The sequence below is a fragment of the Eurosta solidaginis genome, chromosome 5 (genome assembly GCF_040869045.1).
Source record: "Eurosta solidaginis isolate ZX-2024a chromosome 5, ASM4086904v1, whole genome shotgun sequence".
NCBI lineage: Eukaryota > Metazoa > Arthropoda > Insecta > Diptera > Tephritidae > Eurosta > Eurosta solidaginis.
This window is the reverse complement of record NC_090323.1, coordinates 249,256,028-249,283,929: the sequence shown is the minus strand read 5'-3', so window position 1 is coordinate 249,283,929 and position 27,902 is coordinate 249,256,028. Positions and strand designations below refer to the sequence as shown.

Below are 27,902 nucleotides of genomic sequence, written 5' to 3'. Positions count from 1 at the left end.
GAGCGATCAGCTGACACGTTCTTACGGAAAAAATCAAAATTGTTTTAATTTCTACGTTCCGGCCTACGTACGTACGTGCGCCGCACGTCGGTGAGTTTTCGTTTACATTGCACATTCATAAGATAGGTCGTGTCAGCTGACACGTTTTTTGTACGTACGTTCGTGGGTAACTACAACTTTATTGAGGTAGATATGTCAGTTTACCGCATATATCGCTTTCGCTATTTCGACTTTTGTGAGTTCGATTACCATAATTATGACACATCGCTATTTTGACTGGATATTGGTTGGCAAGTTCTCAGGCGCGTACTTAAATAGCTTTTTACGCCAGAATCTCCACATAACCCTAGCAAATAACCCAAAATTTTGTATAAAAGCATTTTTCAATATTATTGTGCATATTATTTAGTTTTATCAATTATATACGGCGCATCATCGAAGAGATGGGAGATGCGTGGTTGGACAAAGCCGTCTCTATACAGTGCCATGGGAACTTGGGTGTTTTTCAAGGTGTAATTAAAAGGATATGTGAATCTGAGATAACAATTATACGTGCATTTCGCAATGGTATACCACTAAAGAAGCAAACGGCGGAAGTGACTTTGAGGTATGTTTGTTAAATTTAAAATTGAATTGAAAGCTATAACATGTATATTTATTTTATTACTTCTTCCAGATCGCAAGATATTGTTGATATTAATGTGATACCTTCTTCTAACGTACAAAGTACTGTTACCACAACGGATATAAAAAAGCCGAAACCCGTAAAAACACCAAATTTTTCAAAGGCAGGTAAAATTGCACTTGCGCTACCCAACAGTGATGGTGTTTATGAAAGAAATGAAACAGTATCCGCCTCATTACCCAATAATATTCAACACAACAAATATAAGAATTCCATTAGCGAAGTAACAAATAAAATGTCTAAACTTAAAGTTGATACCAACAAGTGTAAAAGGTAAAATATACTTTAAGCACTATTGTAATTGTACAAATATCGCATACGTATTTCCTTCTTACGTATTTACCTCTCCCTTAGTAATCAAAAATTGGAAAGTAGATTTAATGAAGGTAAGGAAGTACCTTGTAATTCTACAGTTAAGGAATTTTTTGGAAATATGCTACCGCCAAAAGTAGAAGCACGTCTTTGTACATCCCGTTTTCCTACATCTCCAAATACGACCAAGGCCTATGATGTTGATCACATAGAAACGGGGAATAGGATGTGTGAAGAGGCGACAGGATTTTCAAGACCTATTGATACAAGCTTAAATGTGAATACCACAAATGCATGCGAATCTAACGAGTTTCCCAATCCGCCTGAGTTTTCAACCATTGGCAATGTTAATGGAAAAATGCGTTACACTAGCGGTGGAACAAATAACAGTAATGGCGGCAGCAATCGCAAACAACGAAAACAATTACGTAAAGATATTGGTAATACCAAACGAAATCAAGCGTTTACCACTTCAACGGATGATCCATTAATGCATGAAGATTTTGATTTTGAGGGTAATTTAGCTCTATTTAATAAACAAGAAATTTGGGATACAATTGAAGCAGAACAAAAACCAGATTTGGTACGTCAAACTTCAAATGCAATGAAAAAATATCGGCATGATGAAAATGTATTGGTTAGTGAACCAGTAAGACTGCGCCAAATTGAAAATATCTTTGGTGGTTCAACAGAGTTTGTTACTGGTAAATTAGCAACACATTGGAGTTCCAAAGTCTGGTATATAATTTATTTGTACTTTTAAATGCTCTTTAGATGAGGGTCTCATTATTCCAACCATTCCTTCATTTGTACGTGCAAAAATTGAAACTTTAGCTGCCAAGGAAGGTCTTTCACTGCCGAGACAATTGGACATACTTGCAAGAGGTGTGACGGATTTAGCCATATCATTATTGGGCGGAGCTAGAAGACTTACACCAACTAACTACCATCAATGGCCAATTATTGTTATAATATGTGCAAAAGCAAATAATTCAAGGTATTCGATTTTACCTTGTTTTCATCTCAAACACTGTGCATATATGTACTTGTATATTTTTATGTACAAATTTAAAGAACTTGTGATATTGGTGCTGCCACTGGACGTCAAATGGCATCTCATGGGCTTAAAGTTTTACTCTATTTAGAAGAGGAACTTATGGACAACACCAAAAGCAAAGAGATTTCACTTTTTAAAGCAACAGGCAATGTTGTTGTACATTCAGTAAATGGTACATAAACATTTTTTATTACTAATTTTATATTTTATAAATACCAATCTTCATCTTTTAGAACTGCCTTCTCCGGATTTAGTGATTTTATCAACAGACTCAAAAATCTTGACTGGTAGAGTAAGGAAATGGCTAAGTGAAAATAGGTGAGTGTGTGTTGGAAAAGTTTTTTTTTACAGGGCTTATCATCTGATTTCGAGGCTTCAACACTGGTTCTATGGTAGATCAAGGCGAATTCAGTACCAGGTTGAATTCGCTTTGCCGCCATCTGGTGTAGATCTGCTTTGATTTGCTATACAACGCTTTGTACAACAATATGTCAGTTAATCGAAATCGAAGAGAATTTTCTTTAGATTTGACATTCTTCTGCACTGCGAATTGGTTGAATTCGCTTTGCCGCCATCTGGTATAGATTCACTTAGATGGTAACTAAAAAATTACTTGCAGCATATGTGAGAGGTAGTCGGTTTTTCATATTTTTTGAACATTGCTATTTTTTGAGATGTCCGCTGTTTTGATATGTTGTTGTTGTTGTAGCTATAAGGACACTGGAAGTGTTATCGATGTTGATGGTCCTGTTCCGGATACAAATCTGGTACGCTCCGGTAACAATCACCATTAAGGTACTAGCTCGACCATCTCGGGAACGATTTGGTATTTCTACATGAAACCTTCTAGGCCATCCCGCCCTCCTACCCCCTACATATGTACATGAGGAACTTGAGGTTGCCAGAGCCTAGGCTGTTAAAGAAACAGGATTCGCCACGGGTAGGTGAGGTTGACAATTGGGTTGGAAAATCTATATATTGCGCTGGCAACCCGCGGGTATATTCTAAGCCCCTTAATCTGTTGGGGTACTGTTTTGATCTAGGTCTGCGATATGTATTATATTTCTTTTCTTCAAAAAATTCATGTTTACAACTCGAAAATTTAAATAATTAACCGTTTACATTGATCTTAATCGAATAATAACAACGTGAGAAAATTGCATGCGGCAAAGTTGGCAAGCAGCGAATCCATACAGAATTCAATAAATTTTCATTTCTTACAACTCTGCATTTGTTTACGTTTGGAACATTCGTCAACACAAATATGTATAGCAAATGAAATTAATGCAATTTTTACAAATTCCAATCCCAATCATGTGAAACAATTCAACCCAAGGAATAAAAACTTGAAAATTTGTTTTTTTACTTTTCATATTACAAAAAAAAAAAAACAAAAAAAATGTGTACATCTAATTAAAATAAACAAGTACTTTTTTCACTTGAATCGTTGATAATCGCTTATAATTTTGATCTGATTTCCCGGTCTGTTTGTTCGTATTGCTGCCACAATGAAAAAAAAAAAAAAAAAACCTGGCAGACTTAAAATTTGTATTCAAAGCATATTTTTATATTTCAAAAAATCAACCAATGTAAACGGGCTAAATTTTTTGAAATCAAAATTCCTCATGCAACTGAAATTTACTATAAAATTGAGCAATGTCAATACCCCATAAAAAAATAACCGTGAAACTAATTTTTATATTATGAAGTGGTCCACGTCACGATAATTTGGTAGAAATCTTCACATAAAAAAATATATACAAGGCCGAACTTTCTTTTAATTTCACAAGTTGGCGGGACGGGACATACATGTTTTACGCCAAATCCAAATGGCATCTGCAAGGCGGAAGAGTTTTCACTGAGATGCTTTTCATGGCAGAAATTAGAGCTTACGATTTCCCGAACTTGTTCGAGAAGAGATTTCCCGCGAGTCTCGCCTTCTCGCGAGATTCTCGAATTACTCGTGAGGCTCCTGAGCTTCTCTACATTCAATTTAATCGATTCATTCGCTGTTTTATATAGAGCTTACGATTTCTTCTGGAGCGCAAGCGAAAATGTCCACAAAACCCCAAGTAAATAACACCGAAGTATAGAATACTGCCAATGCAGCGACTGAATTGAAAGTCGCGAAGCTCGCGAGTATTACGAGTATTTCAAGATGCGAGAATCTCGCGAGAAATCGTGTTCTCGATGTCTCGTTAAAAAATTAAATTTTTGTGAACAAAATTATATGTATAATAAACATGATTCAATCACAAGAGGTTTGCTCGACAGACACATTTTTTGATAATTGCAGTCATTTTGCTCCCAAATCGAATTGACATCCGTTAACTGTGTTGTTTCTTTGCGAATTTTCGAAAAATATTAGTAGTAGAAATAGGAAGCAATCAGTTTACAAATACCCGATAAGTACTGAAATGCATAATTCCTTAGAATATTTATTTTAATTTATTATGAATTTATCAACTATGACATAATCTATTACTGTGGCTGAAGATAGGTTTTATGAAAAGTACGGACACCAAGGAATCGTGCACTTTCGTAAACCTATGAACATACGAAACTTAAACTAATTCAAAGTTCATCGTTCAACGTCAAAACCTCGACTATTATATCGATTCACGTAAAAATGTCATTAGTAAATATTGGAGATGCCATAACGAAGTGTACTCATTGTGTTCGAGAAAAAATCGTAAGTTCTAGCAGAAATACACTCGAAGTGCTTACCCAATTACTGCCGAGGCGCGATCCTGCTTAGACAACTTTTCTAAAGACTTGGTTTCCTCCAAAAGCGGTGCCGCCTATATTACGACCTCTAAGAGCGGCCGGTATACTCACCATTTTCAGCGGCACCGCTTGTTTGTAAATTTCGAACACTTACGACCGGCAAATTTTAATTTTTGCATGTTTTTCATCAACCATCTCAAAATAGAACTACTTTCTGATCTTAACAGGATTTTCTTTCAAGGATGTTATATTTAGGCCACCACTTATTAAAATCCAAAATGATGTCTAATAGAGAAAATACCGTTTAAATAATTGAAAACTGATGATTTAATACTTAAATACAAATGGCAGTGTGAATTATTATTAATACGGCACAAGTCCAGGACATTAGCCCTTTTAAAAAGAAACACAAATTTCCATTGCCTATAAAATTGTATAGGGTACAGTTGGATAAAAGAAAGATTAAAAAGTTTACACTGCATTCCAAATGTAATTTGATTTCCTTAAAAATAGATTTCAAAAACATATCAAACACTAACCGCAAAATGAACTGGAATGAAAAATTTGAAATGGGTAATTCCAGGCCTATACTTAGTCTAAGGGATTGTTATGATAATTAGTGAAATCGAGAACTATGTTATTTAGGTCGAGTATCTTCATGCGCCGAATTATTAATTTCAAACATTTTTTTAGTTATACACTATGAAAGTCTCACAATTTTATTACATTCTAAAACTTGTAAATTTCACGAATGACAACTATCAGTTAGTTTAATTAAATGTCAACTTACTTCCCTAAGCGCCATCTGTTGGTAAGTAGTTAAATGGCTAGATGTCGTTTTCAAATTGAACATATGCCTCTAGTGTTCAACGGTAGCAAATTACCATGGTGAGATATCATTTTGCTATGGTGAGAAATCTTTCTAATAGTAATCTGTGAGGAATTGCAATTATTCATTTCATATTTGCCAAGAATATGCATTTAAATATATTTTGCTAGAATTTGCCACGGTGCCTTGATATTAAAAAAAAATGTATTTGCGTGTGTGAAATTAAGAAAATTAAGTCGAATCATGAGTAAGATTTTTTTACGAAGAATTTTAACCATTCAAGGTTCGAATCGAGCTCAAGGCCAGAACAATAATTTTTTTCTAATGATAATTATTGTTATTTTTTAATTTTTCTAAATTTGAAAAATTGTATTTTGTTTTTGGAATAGTAAGTAGAAACATTTTTCAGACAACCTGCCATAGCTGCGCAGATAGATCCATTTCGAAGGGTGCTAGGCCTTCATCATCAGTACGCTTTAGGCATGCTGTGCTAACCATTTAGCTATACAGCGGTGGTTTGTTTGACTGGCAAATTTGCTACTTCTATTCCTTTTTACCAACTATATTTATTCAGTGTTGCGCCATCTGGTGCAAATCACTGATAATGCTGGATTTTTGTTTATTGTCAATTACTTTGTTTGACATTCCCAAGTGCTCATGGTTTATTAACAATGGTTTTTGTTTTTATCGGCCTATTGATAAATCATTCAAGGTTCGAATCGAGCTCAAGGCCAGAACAATAATTTTTTTCTAATGATAATTATTGTTATTTTTTAATTTTTCTAAATTTGAAAAATTGTATTTTGTTTTTGGAATAGTAAGTAGAAATTGTTAATAAACCATGAGCACTTGGGAATGTCAAACAAAGTAATTGACAATAAACAAAAATCCAGCATTATCAGTGATTTGCACCAGATGGCGCAACACTGAATAAATATAGTTGGTAAAAAGGAATAGAAGTAGCAAATTTGCCAGTCAAACAAACCACCGCTGTATAGCTAAATGGTTAGCACAGCATGCCTAAAGCGTACTGATGATGAAGGCTTAGCACCCTTCGAAATGGATCTATCTGCGCAGCTATGGCAGGTTGTCTGAAAAATTTTTCTACTTACTATTCCAAAAACAAAATACAATTTTTCAAATTTAGAAAAATTAAAAAAAAAATAACAATAATTATCATTAGAAAAAAATTATTGTTCTGGCCTTGAGCTCGATTCGAACCTTGAATGATTTATCAATAGGCCGATAAAAACAAAAACAATTGAAGATTTTTAACTTTAATGTTCTCCTTTAAAGCTTTAATAGAATATGAGTAAGTAGAGTACTATCTCGTCTAACTACCCCAATCCTAAATGGCAACCTTACTCAAAAATGTCCTTATTGTAATGCGAAGTGAATTACCTCTCGTTTGATACCCATATCGGCATATCTCAAGCAATTTTTTTAAATTTCGAATAGGTGGCAACCCTAAATGGCAACCCTACGCAAAAATGTTCCTATTGTAATGCGGAGTGAAATACCTTTCGTTTGATACCCATATCGGCATATCTCATGGAATTTTTTTTTAATTTCGAATAGGTGGCAACCCTACTCAAAAATGTCCCTTTTGTAATACGGAGTGAAATACCTTTAGTTTGATACCCATATCGGCATATCTCATGCAATTTTTTTTAAATTTCGAATTGGTGGCAACCCTAAATGGCAACCCTACGCAAAAATGTTCCTATTGTAATGCGGAGTGAAATACCTTTCGTTTGATACCCATATCGGCATATATCATGCAATTTTTTTTAATTTCGAATAGGTGGCAACCTTGTGAAACATTCTGAGTGGCAACTCCTAGGCAGAAAGTCTTAGAAGGTGATACATTATTTCTGTGCCAAATTTCATTTAAATCGGTTGAGCCGTTCCCGAGATCGTTCGGCTATATAAACATACAAATATACAAGAATTGCTCGTTTAAAGTTATAAGATAATTACCGATAAGCAAAAAAGCACTACCGATAAGTAAATTTTAACCTAACCACTTTGACTGTCAACATAAAAATCTTATTTTAACCGAGACAAAGTGGCAAGGTTAAACGATGTTATAAATCATCTAATAATATTAATTTCTTTTAGAGCTTCAATTCTTGCAGTTGATCCTCCATCCGAAGGAATAAAAGATGTCAGCATTAAATATGCGATTTTACCAACATTACCTTTAAATGGCATCTCATCCAATAATTATGGAAAGTTATACTTATGTAACTTGGGTATACCGGATAAATATTATCGTGATGCTGGTATTAATTACAAAAGTCCCTTCGGCCACAAATTTGTGATACCAATACATTCAAAGGAATAAAGCGAAACAAAAGCACATACACATAAGAAAAAAGACTATGGATAAGCTGTTTTGCTAACAGCAAACAAAACATAAAAATTAACTAAAAACAATAAAACACATATTTTGTATACCCACGAAATTTTTACAAACCCCTTTGGTTGTACATCTTTACTTCCATGAATTAACAAATTGATTTATATTTAGTTTTTTTTAATATTCAATTTACAGCACTTGACTACAATCAGAGCCTATTGATTAAGCATGGTTATACTACATTTTTACTTTTATTTATGAGCGTGTACAACAAATGATGAGCAGTGCTTTGTTGGATCAAAATTTGTTAAATTCTAATGTATTTTGTCAAATGAATAAAAAAGATAGCTTGTTCATGTTGTCGAAAATAGCAAAATCCTTGCTCCTTAATATGTGGTGTTTTATTTTATTATATAAAATTACATATATGGGTCATTATTTTACAAATCGTACGGATTTGTAGAAAAAAATTCTCACTTTTTTAAAACGCATCCAATTTATTTGTTGGAATCTTTTTGCAATTTAAGTCAAAACATATATAAGGATTTTCTCGAAAAAAAAATTTTTTTCAGAGATCTGCATGTGCTCAGATTCGATGGGTAAGCAAACTTGCCCACATTCAAAATGCTATATCTTTGGTTCCACTCGTATCTTATTAATTTTTGTTTTATTTTGAAGGTAACAATATTTACTTTATAACTGCGTTAAAAAAATATTTAATTTTATAAAATCAAAATAATAAATAAAAAATGAATTTCTAAAATAATTATTACATACTGTTTTCCCCCACGAATATTTTCAAAAAAATATATATAATATGCGATACTAACTTACTTAATTGGCGCTTAACCGTCTAAACGGTTATGGCCGTCCAACAAGGCGCACCAGTCGCTCCGCCAACCGGCGCCAATTAGTCACACCAAGGGAGTTTAAATCGTTTTCCACCTGGGCCTTCCAACGGAGTGGGGGCCGCCCTCTACCTCTGCTTCCATAGGCGGGTTCCGATAAAAACACTTTCTTGGCCGGAGCATCATCTTTCATTCGCATAACATGGCCTAGCAAGCGCAGCCGCTGCGTTTTAATTCCCTGGTCTATGTTGATGTCTGCGTATAGCTCGTACAGCTCATCATTAAATCTTCTTCGGTACTCGCCATCGCCAACGCGTAGAGGTCCACAAATCTTTCGAAGAACTTTTCTCTCGAACACTCCCAAAGCCGCTTCATCTGCTGTTGCCATGGTCCATGCTTCTGCCCCATATAGCAGGACGGGTACGATAAGTGGCTTGTAGAATATGATTTCCTTTCGCCGAGAGAGGACTTTACTTTTCAGTTGCCTACCTAGTCCAAAGCAGCATTTATTGGCAAGATTGATTCTTCGCTGGATTTCAGTGCTGATGTTACTAGTGTTGATGCTGGTTGCCAAATAAACGAATTCTATTACTATGGCTGCCAACAGTAGCGTGGTTGCCAAGGCGCGTATGCGCTGACTCTTTGCTCGATGACAGCAGGTACTTCGTTTTGTCCTCATTCACCATCAAACCCATCTTTACCGCTTCTTTTTCCAGTTTGGAGTAAGCAGAACTAACAGCGCGGGTGTTTAGGCCGATGATATCAATGTCATCAGCATATGCCAGTAATTGCACGCTTTTATAGTATATTGTTCCAGTGAAATATAACAACAAGCCTCGGATAAATATGCGATACACTTTCATCTAAAAAACGCTTTTTATTTTAAGTTAATATCTTTTGAACCACAAAATTGTCCAACTCATTTCTGGCCTGACCTCGAGCAACTTGCTTATATTTACTTGCAGCAGGTACGTGCTACAATTGTATACAGCCAACGCCTGCCTGTGTACGCATTCATTATTTATTCATTATTTAAATTTTATAAAATTAAATATTTTTTAACGCAGTTAGTAAGTATTGTTACCTTCAAAATAAAACAAAAATTAATAAGATACGACGAGTGGAACCAAAGATATAGCATTTTGAATGTGGGCAAGTTTGCTTACCCATCGAATCTGAGCACATGCAGGTCTCTGAAATTTTTTTTTTCGAGGAAATCCTGATACAGGTGTTTGCTTATTTTGTGCGAGCAACTTTAAAAGTTTTTGAGCCGAATCAAAAAAATGAAATCTCAGAAGTTGTTCGATTTGCAAACTAAGGACCCATATTATAAATTTACGTATTGAAGTAAAATGTATACATGTGACCCGGTCTATGAAAAGGTGGCTTATGACAAAAAAAAAAAAAAAAACAGCTGTTAACAGCTGTTTCTCGCAATTTTTTTTTGGGGCCATAAGCCACCTTTTCATAGACCGGGTCACATATATTATTATAACTGTTATTTGTAATTAATTTTATTATTATTTTCATTCTTTGTATGTGTACCTATTGCTCTCGAGGTTGCATTTTATATAATTTAGCATAGATACCATTCAGCTGTATAAGTTGTTGATGATTACCTATTTCCGCTATACGACCATTTTCTAAAACACAAATTACATCAGCATTTTGAACAGTTGATAAACGATGCGCTATCACAATACAGGTACGTCCCGCACAAGCTACATCGAGTGCTTGTTGTACTAATTGTTCACTTTGTAAATCTAAAGCAGATGTTGCTTCATCTAATAGTAAAATTTTCGGATTACGTACGAGCGCACGTGCAATAGCGATGCGTTGTTTCTGTCCACCAGATAATTGCGTGCCCCGTGCTCCCAATCGCGTGTCATAACCATTTGGCAAAGTAATTATAAAATTGTGTGCATTAGCACATTTGGCGGCAGCTATTATATCATCCATTGTTACCTTACGCGAATTATCGCCATAAGCTATATTTTCAGCAATTGTACGATCAAATAGTGACGGTTCCTGTGACACTAGTCCAAGTCTTCTTCTTAAGCCTTCAATGGAAATATCGTTGTGAATATCTTCATCATTTAGTTTCTGAAATTACGAAATGTTTTATAAGTTTTTGACAGTACTAGTTTGATTAAAAGTTAATATACTTAAGAAATCAAATCCCAAAGAGGGTTGGGAGTTTTATGGGGAGTTTTCAAATGTGACCTAATTGATGCGGACGTATTGAGGAGCCTAGCTTTAATTTATGGTTTAAAGATTAGAAATTGTAATAGTTTCAGTAAATTTTAGACAGAACAGGAATTTATATAGTTAATATTTAGTTTAAAAGCTTCAAGTAGAACATAATTTGTGAACACTGGCTCGAGGTCAGGTGTATTAAAAAACACAAAGTTTTTTTTTTTTTTGTTTTTTCCCGATATATTTCAATCTCCTTCGGAGATCGTCTTCAGGGGTTACAACTGGCTCGAGCCAGTGTTCACAAATTATGTTCTATAAGAATTAATAGGTCGCAGAAGAAATGCATATTTATTTAAAAGCTTCAACTTATGCGGCTTTAATTAAGCCAACATTAAACACGCTTAGCGTTAGTATATAAACACCCGACGGTTCGTAGCCTTTACGAACTTTTTTTTGCTTATGACCGCAAATGTTTTTGAATAGACGATACTGGACTAGACGATACCCTTATTCAACAACCTTGTACATACAACCCCAAGGAATGGATGATTAAAGATCACTAAATTAAGGTCGTCATATGCCATGATGAAAGTACAGCTAGAACCTGCATTGTGCTAAAATCCAAATCAAAACTCATACATTTTTCTAATTATAGATCTTATTTTTCACGGCTCTTGAATCTGAAGAACAAAAACAATTTTCCACTCATTAAGTATCGCCGACTTCAAAGCTTCGATTGCTTCTGACGAAAGTAAGGAAAGAGACTGCAATCTGTATAAATTTAAGTTAAGATTTTTTCAAATTGGTATAGTTATAACGTTACAACGGTCCGCAGTTTTACCCACATTAAGTATTGACGAAAAGTCTCGATTAAATGGCATTACAGTGACCCTTAAAGCCGAGTGAGTTATATTTAATTTTTTTAATTTAATTTATTTATTATTACGGCTGTTTAGGCCTAAAACTTAAACTACTAAGTGCAATTCATTATTATATCATTTATTTCTATTGAATATGCTGTTGGAATGCCATGTGATTCCGATCAGCATATTTACTGGCGTAACAAACGGACGAGTCTGGGAGCCAGTCATTTAAGGAAGGTTGGAAAGGACGCGTTTCCAATCCTCCAGGGCTCCCAGCTTAAGGCAACAAAATTTGGAACATATATTTTTCAATTATATTTGTATTATAAGCTGTCGGAATGTATTGGTCTCCGATCAACACAGCTAAACATGTCTTTGGATGTTGGAAATTGAAGTGTACCCAATCACCCCTCAACTTTGTTTAGTAAAGACGCTGTCGGAACGCATGAAGATTCCGATCAGCACAGTTCAAAATATATTGGGAGGTTGAAAAGGACGTGTTTCCAATCCCCCCTACTCCAACTTTTGTTTGACCTTATTTTGGTTACACATCATATAATTTTATTGTTATATTAATGCTGTCGGAATGCGAGTGATCCCGATCAGCAACAGTAAATATAGGCTGAAAATACCGAATTCCAGCGAAATTTGTTGTTGGAACTGTCTGGAGTTACAGGTGGCGACTGATTTTCTTTTCCTTAGGGTCGGGTGTATTGTATTTTTTATATTTAAGGTTTTGTCTTTTATAATACGACGCTGTCCAACCTAGTATACGAGTCCGAGAGCTACAATTGGTCATCAGGAGGACGGCAAACACTGCTGGAAGAGGTGATTTTGAGGATACCATGTGTTCGGGTGAAGGTAAAGATAGTGCTTGCAATATTTATATTAGACTGGGTCGATTTATTAACCGATATCGCGCCATCGATTTTTCGATAGAATTTGGGCTCGGGAAAAAAGTTCTACTATGCATACCCAAAAATAATAATTTTCGAGCCTGCGAAATTAAATTTTTTTGACTTTTTTTCGACTTTGGTTTTGAAGGTTTTTTTCATGACCTACTAAAAAATTTTTCTTTTGATTGTAAAATTTTCATGTATACGAAAATGTTTTTGGGTCGGACAGGGTATACATATGAAAATTTTTTTAGTAGGTCATGAAAAAAACCTTAAAAATCAAAGTCGAAAAAAGTCAAAAAAATTAAATTTCGCAGGCTCGAAAATTATTTTTTTGGGTATGCGTAGTGGAAATTTTTTTTCCTGAGCCCAAATCCTATCGAAAAATCTATGGCGCCATATCGGTTAACTTTCGTCCATACAAATCGACCCACTCTAATGTATAAATCTGATTTAAGCCTGTTTTATGCATGTATACTTAATTATAGTTACCCTTGCAGAACAATAGCACCACTGAATTACAAGTAGCAATACACAGAGCAGCTTGTGTATATGTATATACAATGTAGTGCCCAAAGTTGGGCGCAGTGTTCCGCTCATTAAGTATTAACGATTTTAAAGGTATTGACAGATTCTTATTATGTATGTATACACCTACATAAGTTAAGTTATTTTAAACTTTTATATTTATGAAGCCACAAAGACTCTTAAAGCTGATTGCGCTCTACCAGGAATGCCGCATGTTTAAATATATACATATGTATGTATAACACGTTGCTGCACAGTATAGTACTCAATCCGGGAACCAATCTTTGGTCATAGGCTGCGATGCAAATTCTACTGAAAGTGTGTGGATTAATGGTGAAATACTTTAAGGTCACCATGGCTTCCGGTAAATATAGAGCTTGCTTTGTGTTAAAAACCCCCGAGTTAAAAGTTTATTTATCTAATTATAGTTGTTGAGCCAAAACGGCGGTTGAATCTAAAAAAACAGCACTAAGATATCGTTCGAATATATATTAGCCAAACAACGGTGGGAAAATAGTTCCCAACGTTGGGAGCAGTTTTTCACTCTTGAGTATTTGCAATGGGGCACTGGAAGCATAAACAAACGCAGTAAGTAATTTTTTTATAAACATGTCATAAAACATTTGTAGGAAAATTAAGAAGCAGCATAAAACTCCTAGGAGGATAAATCTTTAAGCTATTATTATTACTACACCCTACTACTACTATTCAGTTATCTCTACATATAATATTTTAACGGGTCCATTGTCTATACATTCAAGATTGTGTGCAACTTTGACTGTTGCATCATGGTCGAACTAACAGTTAAGAATAAGTTTTAAACCGCTAGGCGCCTAGGCTCTTGAGATGCAATTGTTTTAGACAACTCATGCTTTAATTATACGCAAAAATAATTATTTAGATATTTTATTTCAAAGTTCGACGCCTACGAAACAGCGGATAATAGGTAGTCTTTAATATAAAACTTACAATAGTTCCGCTATCTGGATCATATAAACGCATTAACAGTTGTATACAGGTCGATTTACCACATCCCGATCGTCCAACCAATGCCACAGTTTTCCCTTTGGGCACTTCCAAATTTAATCCATTTAAAATTGTATCATCTGTACGTGTTGGATATTTAAATTCAATATTAGTAAAGCGAACACCTTCGAATTGTGTCAGTCCCTTTTTTGGTATATTTGCCCCACGTTTCCGAGCGGATTGTATTTTTGGTGTTCGATCTAGTATTTGAAATAATCGATGGGCTGATACCAAAGCTGCTGTAAACGCTGGTGCAAATGCTAATGATTGAGCTAACATCATAGAACCATATAAAAGCGTTTCGGAGACCCTGGAATTGTGAATAGGAAAAATTATTACGTTTATATTTTTTTAATTATTGGAAATGTGCGATTATTGTCAAATAAAACTAGTGAGGAAGTCTAATGAACATTAAATTATATGAGTGTTGAAAAAATCTGTGATGAGTATTAGCAGTTCTATACATCACTATGCTGCTAGTAAATAAATGCACAGCAACAGCAAATCAAGCAACCACACATATGAAAATGTAAGCAACAAAGCAAGCAGCCGCACATACATACATGTACCTAAGCAGCAAAGAGAATATTTCACATATATACATGTAGTAAGCAGCTAGCGAATAAGAAAGAGAAACAATCACACATCTTGTAATCATCGCCTAAGAGCAGAAGTTCACACATATCCACGCATATAACTAGAAGACAAACGCGAATATGAGATGCAGAATTGAGAAATAAATAAGCAGTTGTTCGAGAAGGCTGTTTGTGAAGAGGCTAGACCTTTCGAGAAATATGCGAACGAGTCAACAGAGTATAAAAGCAGGCAAAGCTGAGGAATAAAAGCTCCGTCACATCAGAAGTTTTTCATATAGATGCGTTTAAAACAATCTTATGCATGATGCGTGGATTGCACGTATTTTCATGGAGAATGGCAGATCGAGCGAAAAAGTAGACAACTTCCAACTTTTGTTGCAAGCAAGCATAAGAAGAAGTATTCGACTTTTTCTTTGCCTTAGGGTGCTTTCACAATTTGCAAGTGAAATTATTTTCCCACTTGTTGGTAATTTTCTTTTTTGCAATTAAAAACTACAATTTAACATATGAATAGGGCAAAAAATATGCTAGCAAATATATTTCTTGTATAGTGAGAATGTATATAACAGTGTTTCGCGAATTTTGTATGCGAATGGGCAAGGTGAAATATACTTCAATTGCCAAGTCTGAAGTTCCCTTATATTTAACAACGCAACATCTTGCGTGATTGTGGCGATCTTACTGGCATACATAAGATTGCGTTGATCGTATCTATATGAAAAATTTCATTGTGGCTCGACCTTAAGGAATCAGTTTGATTTTAACACGCTACAAGTGAAAAACGCGAGAAATTGTGAAGTACTACTACAAAAGTAGTAGAACCGTTTGCTATAAGGAATATTTGAGTTATTTGTTCGACACTTCAGTGACTCGAAATATTACAGAAGGTGCAAAAATAATTAAGAATTTCTAAAGTTTGTGTCAATAATTAAACACGTGCAAATCTCGTTTTCGATAAAAAGCTATAAAACAGTTACTCTCATAGAAACAATGTTCTTACCAAATCTCGTTAAAATTATTCATTTTTTGTTCCACTTTGGTATTAGAAGTTTTGTGAAGAGCTTAACTAAAAAAAGCGTACCAGAACCATTCACATTATTTTTTAAGTTTTCGTCCTTTGCACAAACATAACCATAGCCAGGGATGCACCTTAACGTTAAGCTAATCGTTTATCAAAAAATTTCCACCGTTTCCGTTGAAACACTTCGAAATATTATCGATAAAGAAATTATCAAGATAAATTGTATCTCGTTTTTAACCGAAACGAAAAGCTTTCGTTAACGTTAAAAACGTTAACGAAAACGTGATACTTTATGTTTGAATTATGCTGGCAATGCTATAGCCATGGTGAAGCCGTAAGGTGGCAACAATGAGCGCACATACACACACAAACTCTATGTAATTTGTTTGTGTAATTCGTTGGTGGTAATGTCAAAAATACTCTGAGAAATGTTCGTACTGTCAAAATTCATGAGAAAAGTTGCAATCAGCTTGGATAATGCTTTCACCTTTATTGACTCCGCCATCAATCAGCTTTGCCAGCATAGTTTGAAATTAATAATCAACATAAACGATTTGATTTCGTTTTGATATGGCAGAAAACGAAACGAAATCATTTCGTTAATTTGACGATCTTAACGTTAATAAACGAAACGAAATGACTTCGTTTCGTTTATTAACGTTGATTATCGTAACGAAATGATATCGTTTCGTTGGTTAAGCATGCCTGACCATAGCTTTCCAAAATTTTATCAAATTTCTATTTTTATACTCAGCTGAGCAGAGCTCCCAGAGTATATTAATTCTGTTCGCATAACGGTAATCCGTAACGGTATAAACTAATCGATATAGATATAGACTTCTATATATCAAAATGATCTGGGCGAAAAAAGAAATTCATTTAGCCATGTCCGTCCGTCCGTCTGTAAACACGATAACTTGAGTAAATTTTAACGTATCTTAATGAAAATGAACGAAATCGGACTATAACCACGCCCACTTTTCCGATATCAAAAATTCCGAAAAACCGAAAAAATGCCGTTATTCATTACTAAAGACGGATAAAGTGATGATGTAGGTGGATTGACCTTATGACGCAGAATAGAAAATTAGTAAAATTTTGGACAATGGGCGTGGCACCGCCCACTTTTAAAAGAAGGTAATTTCAAAGTTTTGCAAGCTGTAATTTGGCAGTCGTTGAAGATATCATGATGAAATTTGGCAGGAACGTTACTCCTATTACTATATATTTGCTTAATATAAATTAGCAAAATCGGGTGACGAACACGCCCGCTTTAAAAAAAAAAATTAAAGTCAAATTTTAACAAAAAATTTAATATCCTTACAGTATATAAGTAAATTATCTCAACATTCAACTCCAGTAATGATATGATGCAACAAAATACAAAAATAAAAGAAAATTTCAAAATGGGCGTAGCTCCGCCCTTTTTCATTTAATTTGTCTAAAATACTTTTAACGCCATAAGTCGAAATTTACTAATCCTTGTGAAATTTGGTAAGGCATAGCTTCTATGGGGGTAACTGTTTTTTGTGAATATGGGCGAAATCGGTTGAAGCCACGCCCAGTTTTTATACACATTCGACCGTCTGTCCTTCCTCTTGGTCGTTAACACGATAACTTGAGCCAAAATCGATATATCTTTACTAAACGTAGTTCATGTACTTACCTGAACTCATTTTATCTTGGTATTAAAAATGGGCGAAATCCGACTATGACCACGCCCACTTTTTCGATACCAAATACGAAAAAAGGGATGAAACATGGTGATTGGATTGGTTTTTTGACGCAAAATATAACTTTGGAAAAAAACTTTTTAAAATGGGTGTGATACCTACCATTTTAAGTAGAAGAAAATGAAAAATTTCTGCAGGGCGAAATCAAAATCCCTTGGTATCATGGCAGGAATACTGCTATATATGTAATCGTGGTATTACATATATAAATAAATTAGCGGTACCCGACAGATGATGTTCTGGGTCACCCCTGGTCCACCTTTATGGCGATATATCGAAAAGGCGTCCACCTGTAGAACTATAGCCCACTCCCTTTTAAAATACTCTAATACCTTCCATTTGATACCCATGTCATACAAACACATTCCAGGGTTACCCTAGGTTCATTTTCTCACATGGTGATTTTAACCTTATTTTGTCTCCAAAGCTCTGAGCTGAGTATGTAATGTTCGGTTACACCCGAACTTAGCTTTCCTTACTTGTTTGTAATAATAGCTATCATCCGGTGGCAAAATCCTGAGCCAGATAAATAATTTTGCATGTAAATGCAGCAACAACGATTTGAGCCAGATAAAACCAGATTTGTGAGCCAGATAATTTGTTAATTACTTCTTTTTAGGTTGGCAACGCGGCCTTTAATATACCTAATTTTTCTAAAATCGATATCGCTGCTTGGCCTTTCGCCGTATGAGTTAAATGAAAAACAGCGGCGACATCTGCCTATCACATTTCACGGAAATTTCACATCTGCTTCTCAAGTCTCTCAATGATCCAGAGCATTCCCGTGAGAATTGAGCGTGAGCCGGAGCTGTAAAACTCACTGAAAGACGGCAAAAGTTAATCCACCTTACGAGTTTTATCACATCATTACTTACTTATTTAATTGGCGCTTAACCGTCTAAACGGTTATGGCCGTCCAACAAGGCGCGCCAGTCGCTCCTTCGCTCCGCCAACCCGCGCCAATTGGTCACAGCCAGGGAGTTTAAATCGTTTTCCACCTGCTTCCATAGGCGGGTTCCGATAGAAACACTTTCTTGGCCGGAGCATCATCTTTCATTCGCATAACATGGCCATCGCCAACGCGTAGAGGTCCATAAATCTTTCGAAGAACTTTTCTCTCGAACACTCCCAAAGCCGCTTCATCTGCTGTTGTCATGGTCCATGCTTCTGCCCCATATAGCAGGACGGGTACGATAAGTGACTTGTAGAGTATGATTTTCGTTCGCCGAGAGAGGACTTTACTTTTCAATTGCCTACCTAGTCCAAAGTAACATTTATTGGCAAGATTGATTCTTCGCTGGATTTCAGTGCTGATGTTGTTGCTAGTGTTGATGCTGGTTCCCAAATAAACGAAGTCTTTTACTATTTCGAAATTATGGCTGCCAACAGTAGCGTGGTTGCCAAGGCGCATATGCGCTGGCTCTTTGCTCGATGACAGCAGGTACTTCGTTTTGTCCTCATTCACAATCAAACCCATCTTTACCGCTTCTTTTTCCAGTTTGGAGTAAGCAGAACTAACAGCGCGGGTGTTTAAGCCGATGATATCAATGTCATCAGCATATGCCAGTAATTGCACGCTTTTATAGTATATTGTTCCAGTGCGGTTAAGTTCTGCAGCTAGTATAATTTTCTCCAGCATCAAATTAAAGAAATCGCACGATAGGGGGTCACCCTGTCTGAAACCTCGTTTAGTTTCGAACGGCTCGGAGAGGTCCTTCCCAATTCTGACTGAGCTGATGGTGTTGCCCAACGACATTTTGCACAGCCGTATAAGTTTTGCGGGGAAACCAAATTCAGACATAGCGGCATATAGGCAGCTCCTTTTCGTACTGTCGAAGGCGGCTTTAAAGTCGACGAAGAGGTGATGTGTGTCGATTCTCTTTTCACGGTTTTTTTTCCAAGATTTGGCGCATTGTGAAAATCTGGTCGATGGTAGATTTCCCAGGTCTGAAGCCGCACTGATAAGGTCCAATCAGCCGGTTCACGGTGGGCTTCAATCTTTCGCACAATACACTTGAAAGGACCTTATATGCGATATTAAGAAGGCTGATTCCACGATAGCTGGTGCATTTTGCAGTATCCCCCTTCTTGTGGACTGGGCAAAGAACACTTAGTTTCCAACCGTCGAGCATGCTTTCGTCCGCCCATATTTTGCTAAGAAGCTGCTGCATGCGCCTTACCAACTCCTCGCCGCCGAACTTTAATAGCTCCGCAGGCAATCCATCAACGCCCACGGCCTTGTTTTTCAATCTGGTTATTGCTATTCTAACTTCGTCATACTCGGGCAGGGGGACATATATTCCATCAACATCGATTGCGGGATCGGGTTCTTCATCTCTGCGCGGTGAATTGCTGCCTCCATTCAGGAGAGCAGAGAAGTATTCCCTCCATAATCTAATCACTCTCTGGACATCAGTTACAAGGTCGCCGTTTTCATTCCTACAGGAGTTTGCCCCGGTCTTAAAACCTTCCGTCTGTCGCCGTATTTTTTGGTAGAATTTTCGGACGTTATTCCTGGTGGCTAGCAGCTCAAGCTCCTCGCACTCACGCCTTTCTGCTTCTGCTTTTTTCTTCCTGAAAAGGCGTCTCGCTTTCCTTTTCAACTCACGATAGCGTTCACACACTCTTCTTGTCGCGCTCGCTTTTAACGCAGCCCTGTAGGCAGCGTCTTTTCTTTCGGTTGCAACGCGGCATTCTTCATCGTACCAGTTGTTTTTTCGTGGCCGCCGGTAACCAATTTTTTCCTCGGCGGCAGTACGAAGTGCTTTGGAGATATGCTCCCACTGCTCCTGTATTCGCAATGGACCAACTCGTGTTTCTACAGGAACACAATGGAAGCCGATCATTGCTCGTTTTTAACGATTGTAATCACTATACGATGTTTATTGGACTGTGGGTACTCCATGGATTAATCTGATGTAATGCGGAGCTGGAGTATATGGTCCAGTCCTAGGACATCGCAATGTTAATTGGACCATATTTTTTGTATGAATTGTGGTTAATTTTTGGAGTACTCAGTTGGTCCATAGCGAGTACTCTATACATGCATGCATGGAGTACTCGCAATTTTTGCAGGGTATGTGTATTGTTTACTACAGCCATCATTCCGTTGCAAAGATCCTGAGTCAGATACATAAATTTGCATGTAAATTCAACAAAAACGATTTGAGCCAAACAAATCCAGATAGAAAATCTGGTCCAATTTGTGAGCCAGATAATTTGTTAATTTCTTGTCTTTAGTTTGGCAACGCTAAACCTACTTTTTCAAAAATAGGTGTCGCTGCTTGGCATTTAGATGAAATACAACGGCGACATCTGCCTATCACAACTCATATGTGCAAAAATATCACGACCTCTGCTTTTCAAGTCTCAAGACGTATTATATGGCTCCGAATCATTACGACGGTATGATGCGTAATGGTTATGTGAAGTTACATCAATTGGGTATCGTGACATTATGAGACCGTATTTGGAGGTCATCCAATTTGAGTTAACGAAAACCAGGCATGACTGCATTTATCCATAGGTGTACGAAAATAGTTAGCTCCGTACCCAATCTCCAGTAAGATCTGTGGCAACATGCTCACTTTTCTGCATGACGGCAACCAGTTTTGGGCAGACAGATTTTTAAACGCAACGAACGACGCACAACACGTTTCAACAAGAACATCTCAATTTTTAACTAAATTTCATTTTTTAGTTGTAATAGTATTATTTATGTAATACATTTACATTGGATCAATAAACGTATAATCTAACGTGACTACAGTAGTATCAATACAATCAAGTACACTACATTGGTGACCCCAAACTCAAAATGAGCAGGCAAACACAAAACTCGATCACCGAAAACACGGCAACCACATCTTCAAGTGTTTCAGAATTTGGTTCAGCATTCAGCGAAAGCCCCGGTGGTATTATCTCAGCCACTCGTGCAGTTAAATTACCCCCATTCTGGAAAGACAATTGTGCAATATGGTTTATACAAGTCGAGGCCGCACTCGAAATAGCACAAATTCGCAGCGACATATCACAGTACCGGTATGTTTTGGTGCACTTGGACAATACTACCCTACCATTTGTGGCCGACATTATTAAGGATCCACCAGATTATGGTAAATTCCAGGCTTTAAAGACACGACTGCTTGTCATATTCGAAGAAAGCAGCGAAAGCAAATTACGACGTCTGCTTCATAACACTGAGTTCACTGATGGAAAGCCATCACAATATTTACTGCGTTTAAAAAGTTTAGCAGCTGGTATGGTGACCGAGAACATTATACGTACAATTTTTCTGGAACAAATGCCACAGAACGTGCGTCGAATTTTGGCCCTCAGCGCCACTAACGATCTTGACAGCCTCGCTTTACAAGCAGACAAAATTTATGAGGTGGAAAATAGCATTTTGCCAGTGACTACCAAAGTGGGGCCCCCAACAGCTGACAGGGCAGTAGCATACAACGAAGCACACAAATTGTTTGCACATAACATCGAAGAATTAACTGCCCAGTACAGGCGCTCACGACGGCGGTAAAAACAAGAAGAGATGAAAAACCGAGAGAAATGGGAAAGAACATGTGCTATTATCACACGCGATTCGGTGCTCAAGCAAATAAGTGCCGACAACCCTGTAATTTTCGCAAAAGCAATTTAAACAAACAAGGCCGTCGGTCATCCTCGTAGGCACAGCTGACGGCCCGTTCAATTCGCGTCTACAAATAACCGATTTAAAAAATCGTCTCAAATTCTTGATCGACAACGTCGCCGACATTTCGGTGCTACCCAGGGGAGTTCTCAATAATATTCCAACGAATCTAAAGAAAACTGATTTCACTCTCTTTGCAGCAAATGGCTCTATAATAAGAACTTACGGCTTACACCAACTAACGCTCGACATTGGTCTGGGCCAAACTTTCAAGTGGCAATTCACAGGTGCAGACGTTGCGCATCCCATATTAGGTGCCGACTACATCAAACATAACAACCTGCTCGTCGCTCTACGCAATCGGAGGCTGGTAGACTCTAACTCAAAGGTTACTAAGTCCCAGTCTCCACGACCTCAAGCATCAATGCAAGAAATGACGGCCGCACACGTTACATCCGCCACTTATAACAGTTATGTGGAACGCCTCCTTCAGGAGTTCGAGGGAATCACCAAACCGACTAATCCCTTCACGCCCAAGCATAGCGTAATGCACCACATAACTACGCAGGGTACACCCGTCGCAGAGAGGGCGCGTCGGCTCGCTGGAGAAAAATTATCAGAAGCAAAAAAAGAATTCGACAGTATTTGCGCTCCGTGAAAGAGCCAATGGGCCAGCCCACTACATCTCGTGCGAAAAAAAAGGAAATTGGCGCATTTGTGTGTGCCCGACAGGTATTCCATTCCGCATCTCCGAGACTTCACATACAATGCATGGCTGCAGTGTGCAGTGGATCTCACGCGAGCATACTACCAGATTCCAGTAGCACCTGAAGACCGACCGAAAACAGCGGTAATAACACCCCTCAGCCTCTTCGAATTCAACGTAATGACATTCCACTTATGAAAAGCTGCACAGTCATTTCAAAGATTAATGGGTTCCATATTTCGAGACTTGTAGTTTTGTCATATTTACATCGACGATATCTTGACAGCATCTAACTCCATGGAGGAACACAAAAAACACCTAAGAATGGTGTTCACCGCCTCAGACAGTACGGCCTATCAATTAATGTCAACAAATGTTCGTTCGCACAACAAGAGGTGGTCTACCTCGGACATACATCCGACAGAGCAGGACTTAAGCCAACCACTCAGCGCATAGAAGCAATGCGAAACTATCCGAAACCACAAACAATTGCTGAGCTTCGACGTTTTTTAGGCTCATGGAACTTTTATAGGCTAAAAATTCCTCGAGATTCGGAGATTCAGGCACCACTATTCGCCCTCACCGCGGGAGCGAAAAATAACGACAAACGTCCGGTGGGATGGAATGAAACAACATCAAAAGCCTTTGATGACTGTAAAATGGCATTGATAGATGCCGTCCAGCTGTCATACGCAGCTGACTCTTCGCTGCGATGCATCTGATCAGGCAGTAGGGGCGGCACTGGACCAATCTATCAACGGTATGATACAACCTTTAGGGTTCTATGTGGCTAAACTCAGTAAGACTGAACGAACCTATACCGCCTACGATCGTGAACTATTAGCTATCTTCAAAGGCATACGATTCTTTAAACATCTGTTAGAGGGCCGATCCGTCACAGTTATTACTGACCATCGCCCACTCTCATTTGCGTTAGATGAAAACACTGATAAGGCTTCGCCCCGGCAACAACGCCAACTTCAGTATATCAGTCAGTTTACCAGCACGATAGTACATACACCGGGACATAAAAACACGGTAGCCGATGCGCTGTCGCGGATTAATACCAAAAACTTCCCTGTGAGCACATCAGCTAGAGAGATCGAATCTACGATCTGAAACTACGCAAACTCAAAGTTGATGATTCTGATGCCGACTTGTACTTTGACGTATCGACGGGCAAGGTAAGGACATACATACCCTCGTCACTACGACGAAAGGTGTTCGATTCACAACATCTCGCACCCCAATGGACGAGCAACACAAAAGCTCGTAAGTCAACAATACGCGTGGCCACATATGAATCGTGACAGTATTCGGTGGGTCCGTACATGTTTGTCATGCCAACGTAGCAAGGTACACCGTCATGAAAGAAACATTCCGGCAACACATCGAGGTACCGAGTGAGCGTTTCAAAAACTTTTATGTCGGCATCATAATCATGCCATTTTGCGACGGATACAGATCGATCGCTTCACTCGAAGCAATACCGCTAAAAGACATCTATACCGATACAGTAGCAAAAGCATTTTTCGCCTGGTGGGTAAGCCGCTTCGGAGCACCAGCTACTGTTACCAGTGATCGAGGCTCTCAATTCGAGTCAAAATTCTTCAACGCATTCACGCAACTCATAGGATGCAACTGAACTCGAACAACAGTTTTTCACCCAGCATCGAATGGTATGGTCGAGCGTTGGCATAGGTCCCTCAAAGCGACACGGTGCCACGCCTCATCAAACTGGGTAAATGTACTGCCAGTGGTGTTGCGCGGTCTTCGCACAAGTTTCAAAGACGACATTAAAGCCAGCACAGCAGAAATTATAGTCTTCATAGTTGTACTCATGTGTTCGTAGGAGTAGACGAAGTAAAAAAACCACTAAAACAACCGTATCGAGGTCCATATGAAGTGCTCGAGCGCATATCGAACTATGTATTCAAGATTGACATCGATTTTAAGGCACCCACAGTATCAACAGAAAGGCTTAAGCCTGCATTTATTGAAGCAGAAAATCAGAACACGAATGGCACAAGTAACAACTGTAGTGCCATCAATGAGCAGAGGTCGGCAGTGCAACGATCCGTGACTTCTCAGGTGCATCGAAGTCACTCCTGGGGGGCTACTGTGGCAACATGCTCACTTTCCTGCATGACGGCAACCCGTTTTGGGCTAATGACAGATTCTTTAACGCAACGAACGACACGCAACACGTTTTAGCAAGAACATCTCAATTTTTAACTAAATTTCATTTATTAGTTGTAAGAGTATTACTTATGTAATAAATTTACGTTGGATCAATAAACGTATTATCCAACGTGACTACAGTAGTATCAATACAATTAAGTACACTACAGATCCAACAACAATTGTTACAAATTATCATGTGGTGGCGTTTTGTTAAATTTCCATATTCGGCATCCTGTACAATATTATACACATGCAAGATATTAGTATGAATTATTAGTGCGGTTGCAAATACTTTTATGCTAGTGCTCAAATTCCTCGTACATACTTGATGATATCCTGAAATGGAACCTTTCCTTCAGACACGAGTACGCCTCCATAGCAGAGCGCCACAGCATATGCAAAAAATATAAATGATTGACCCGATGCATTTATTAGACCGCGATATTTTAGTTTTTGTTTAATCATTGATTTAACTTTATCAATCTCTAAATTATATCGATCAATTGTTTGAGCCTCTCGCCGTAATCCAGCAATTGTTCGAATATTTGTAATGGCCTCTGTTGCAATTCGAGATGCCTCCTCCAATGCGATCTTCTCATCAATTAGAGATGCGCTCATAAATCTGCACGACAAAAAAGAAATTTTAAATAGGCATAAATAATTAGAATTGGATGATATCGTCGACGGGAAGCAAGCTATATCGAAAAACAAATCTATGTATTTCCGCTTTCGATAACTATTTTTTTTTTGTTACCGCACTCTTTTTCTCTGACATATATTCTCGTCGGCGTCGACATAATAAAACTGAACTTCAAAAAGCAGAACAAGGAGTCCTGCTGAATGGAGCAAACGACACGACTTTGCCAATCATCCCTTCTTAGAAATAACCTATTCGTTCCTACTTTTACGTATTCCCATTTCTATGCCTTGTCCTCGAAAAATCTGGACAGTTAAGCATCAAAAGACTAGACAGCCTCCATGCAACTAACACAGCTGGGGGATTGTTCAGAATAACGAGACGCATCGCGTGTATTCTCATCGATCAGTGTCCCATTAACACACGAGCCTTAATGAACAATAGTAGTTCCGCTGAGCGCTTGGTATTAATAAAAGGCAAGGACCTCAACACCTAGAAAGAGATGGTGTCAGTCCAGCCAAGTTGATACGTGACATATTTTTCTATAAGCAGACTGCAAGAAGCCGGCAGAATTTCAAAGACTACATCCGGCTTTCACGTTCATACTGCTAAGAGACTCGCATGGCAATTACCGGGGATGTCACTTTGCGTTGGCATCCAGATAATCTTGATCGATGCGACCGCGAACGAATTAAGACACCAACTACGCCGGACCGCAGAGTTTGGGATCCCAACACCTTGATAGCCACCATACTGTCCGAGTAGATGCTAAACTCCCTACTCACTGGATAGCATCCGGTCCATCGCATCCTTAATATGGGAGTCTTTCGCTGGAAGATGCTACAGTGATCGGACAAACTAAAATTCCGGCACACTTCTAGTTCTTGGAGGAAATTATACCCACCAACCTTTCCATCCAGCTTTGATCTATCCCTAAACAAGCTCACCAGACCCCTACCTCATACGAGATCTCCATCGCACTGCTCCCTCGAAGGTCCACGAATTCCAAGGTTAACAGTTGGGACAAAAACAAGCGCATAGTAATCTGTTTTGCTAAATATGAAATCGAAGATTGCAAGAATGCCTAATTACATCTCGGGGTGGGGTTGTACTCTTAATAATGTTGCCCCAATAGATTGCTTTCACAGCAAGATTTGGTATTGGGCCGTTCGCTGCACAGTTTCTTTATAATTTAGAACATTAGAAGCCGTGTCTAGTGCGCTCCACTCAAAAGTAGATGATTGGTGACCTCCTTATCATACAGCAGTTGCCCAGCCCTTGAAAAGACTCCGGCGTTTCACAATGGCCCCATGGCAGCAGTACAAGGCGACGTAGACTTTCCTAGCTCTGACAACTTGCGGTCAAGTAAAATGCCAAGGTATTTATTTTACCCTATTACATAGTACCAGCTACACTCCGCCAATAGAAAATAGCAGGTTTCAGACTACCTAGCTACAGTAACAAGGTTCCGTAGAGGGTCCGGGAATTTCCCTTTCTCAAGGTACCACACCCAAGGTCCTAGGTTTAAGACCCGGGCAAAGAACATCAACTATTTAGATAAAATTGTTTTAATTTGAAAACAGGGAAGTCGCTTTTCGGCAGTGGCTCGCCAACACCTCGAGTGTATTTCTGCGCCTCTCCTCAAGGTACCGTACTTGATAATCATACCAAAAGTATTAGGTACACATCCCGGATCGAGAATTACTAGCAAAGAGTAAAAATTGCTCCTATTAAAGGAAAAATTCGGCAAAAACATCCTCAGAGATATGTATACCGGAACCTTTATATCTCCCTGCCACGGCTATTTTCTAACTTATTTTGTTTTGTCTATTTTCGTTCTGATCTGTTGTTGTCGTTTGTCCTGTATTTATAGTTCGTAGGTATATTAGCAGGTATTGTCAAATTTGATGCTTGTGTATATATATTTATGTGTATGTGCTGTGTGCTCATTCAGAACCGAGGGTGGTTTTTCTGATCGATTTGTGTGGCTGACTGAGGCTGACAAGCTGACACAAGGTTCTATCGTTAACGGTTCAATTTCTACGTCAAAG

The 27,902-nt window shown here is 37.9% G+C and overlaps 2 protein-coding genes across 9 annotated transcripts in view; one reads left to right on the top strand and one right to left on the bottom strand.

Annotated features, from left to right (window-relative positions):
- Positions 1–272: 272 nt before the first annotated feature.
- On the top strand, positions 273–8,362 carry Edc3 (Enhancer of mRNA-decapping protein 3). The gene is made up of 7 exons (XM_067789596.1): positions 273–607; positions 677–958; positions 1,040–1,701; positions 1,772–1,994; positions 2,072–2,226; positions 2,288–2,372; positions 7,732–8,362. Exons 1-7 carry the CDS (start codon positions 444–446, stop codon positions 7,955–7,957), a joined length of 1,797 nt encoding a protein of 598 aa, XP_067645697.1. The 5' UTR covers positions 273–443; the 3' UTR covers positions 7,958–8,362.
- Positions 8,078–27,902, bottom strand: part of Mdr65 (Multi drug resistance 65) — a 60,463-nt gene continuing 40,638 nt past the window's right edge. For all 8 annotated transcript variants that reach the window (XM_067789594.1, XM_067789590.1, XM_067789589.1 and 5 more), the window contains 3 exons: positions 25,540–25,836; positions 14,273–14,639; positions 8,078–10,923 (listed from right to left, as the gene is read on the bottom strand). In XM_067789594.1, coding sequence (XP_067645695.1) covers positions 10,366–10,923; positions 14,273–14,639; positions 25,540–25,836 — 1,222 coding nt within the window. In that variant the 3' untranslated portion in view covers positions 8,078–10,365. The remainder of the gene's footprint in view (positions 10,924–14,272; positions 14,640–25,539; positions 25,837–27,902) is intronic.

Coding starts and splice junctions, on each gene's coding strand:
- Edc3 (XM_067789596.1), top strand. CDS start 444: ATGGGAGATGCGTGGTTGGACAAAGCCGTCTCTATACAGTGCCATGGG. Junction 608..676: donor ACGGCGGAAGTGACTTTGAG/GTATGTTTGTTA, acceptor TACTTCTTCCAG/ATCGCAAGATATTGTTGATA. Junction 1,995..2,071: donor GCAAAAGCAAATAATTCAAG/GTATTCGATTTT, acceptor ACAAATTTAAAG/AACTTGTGATATTGGTGCTG.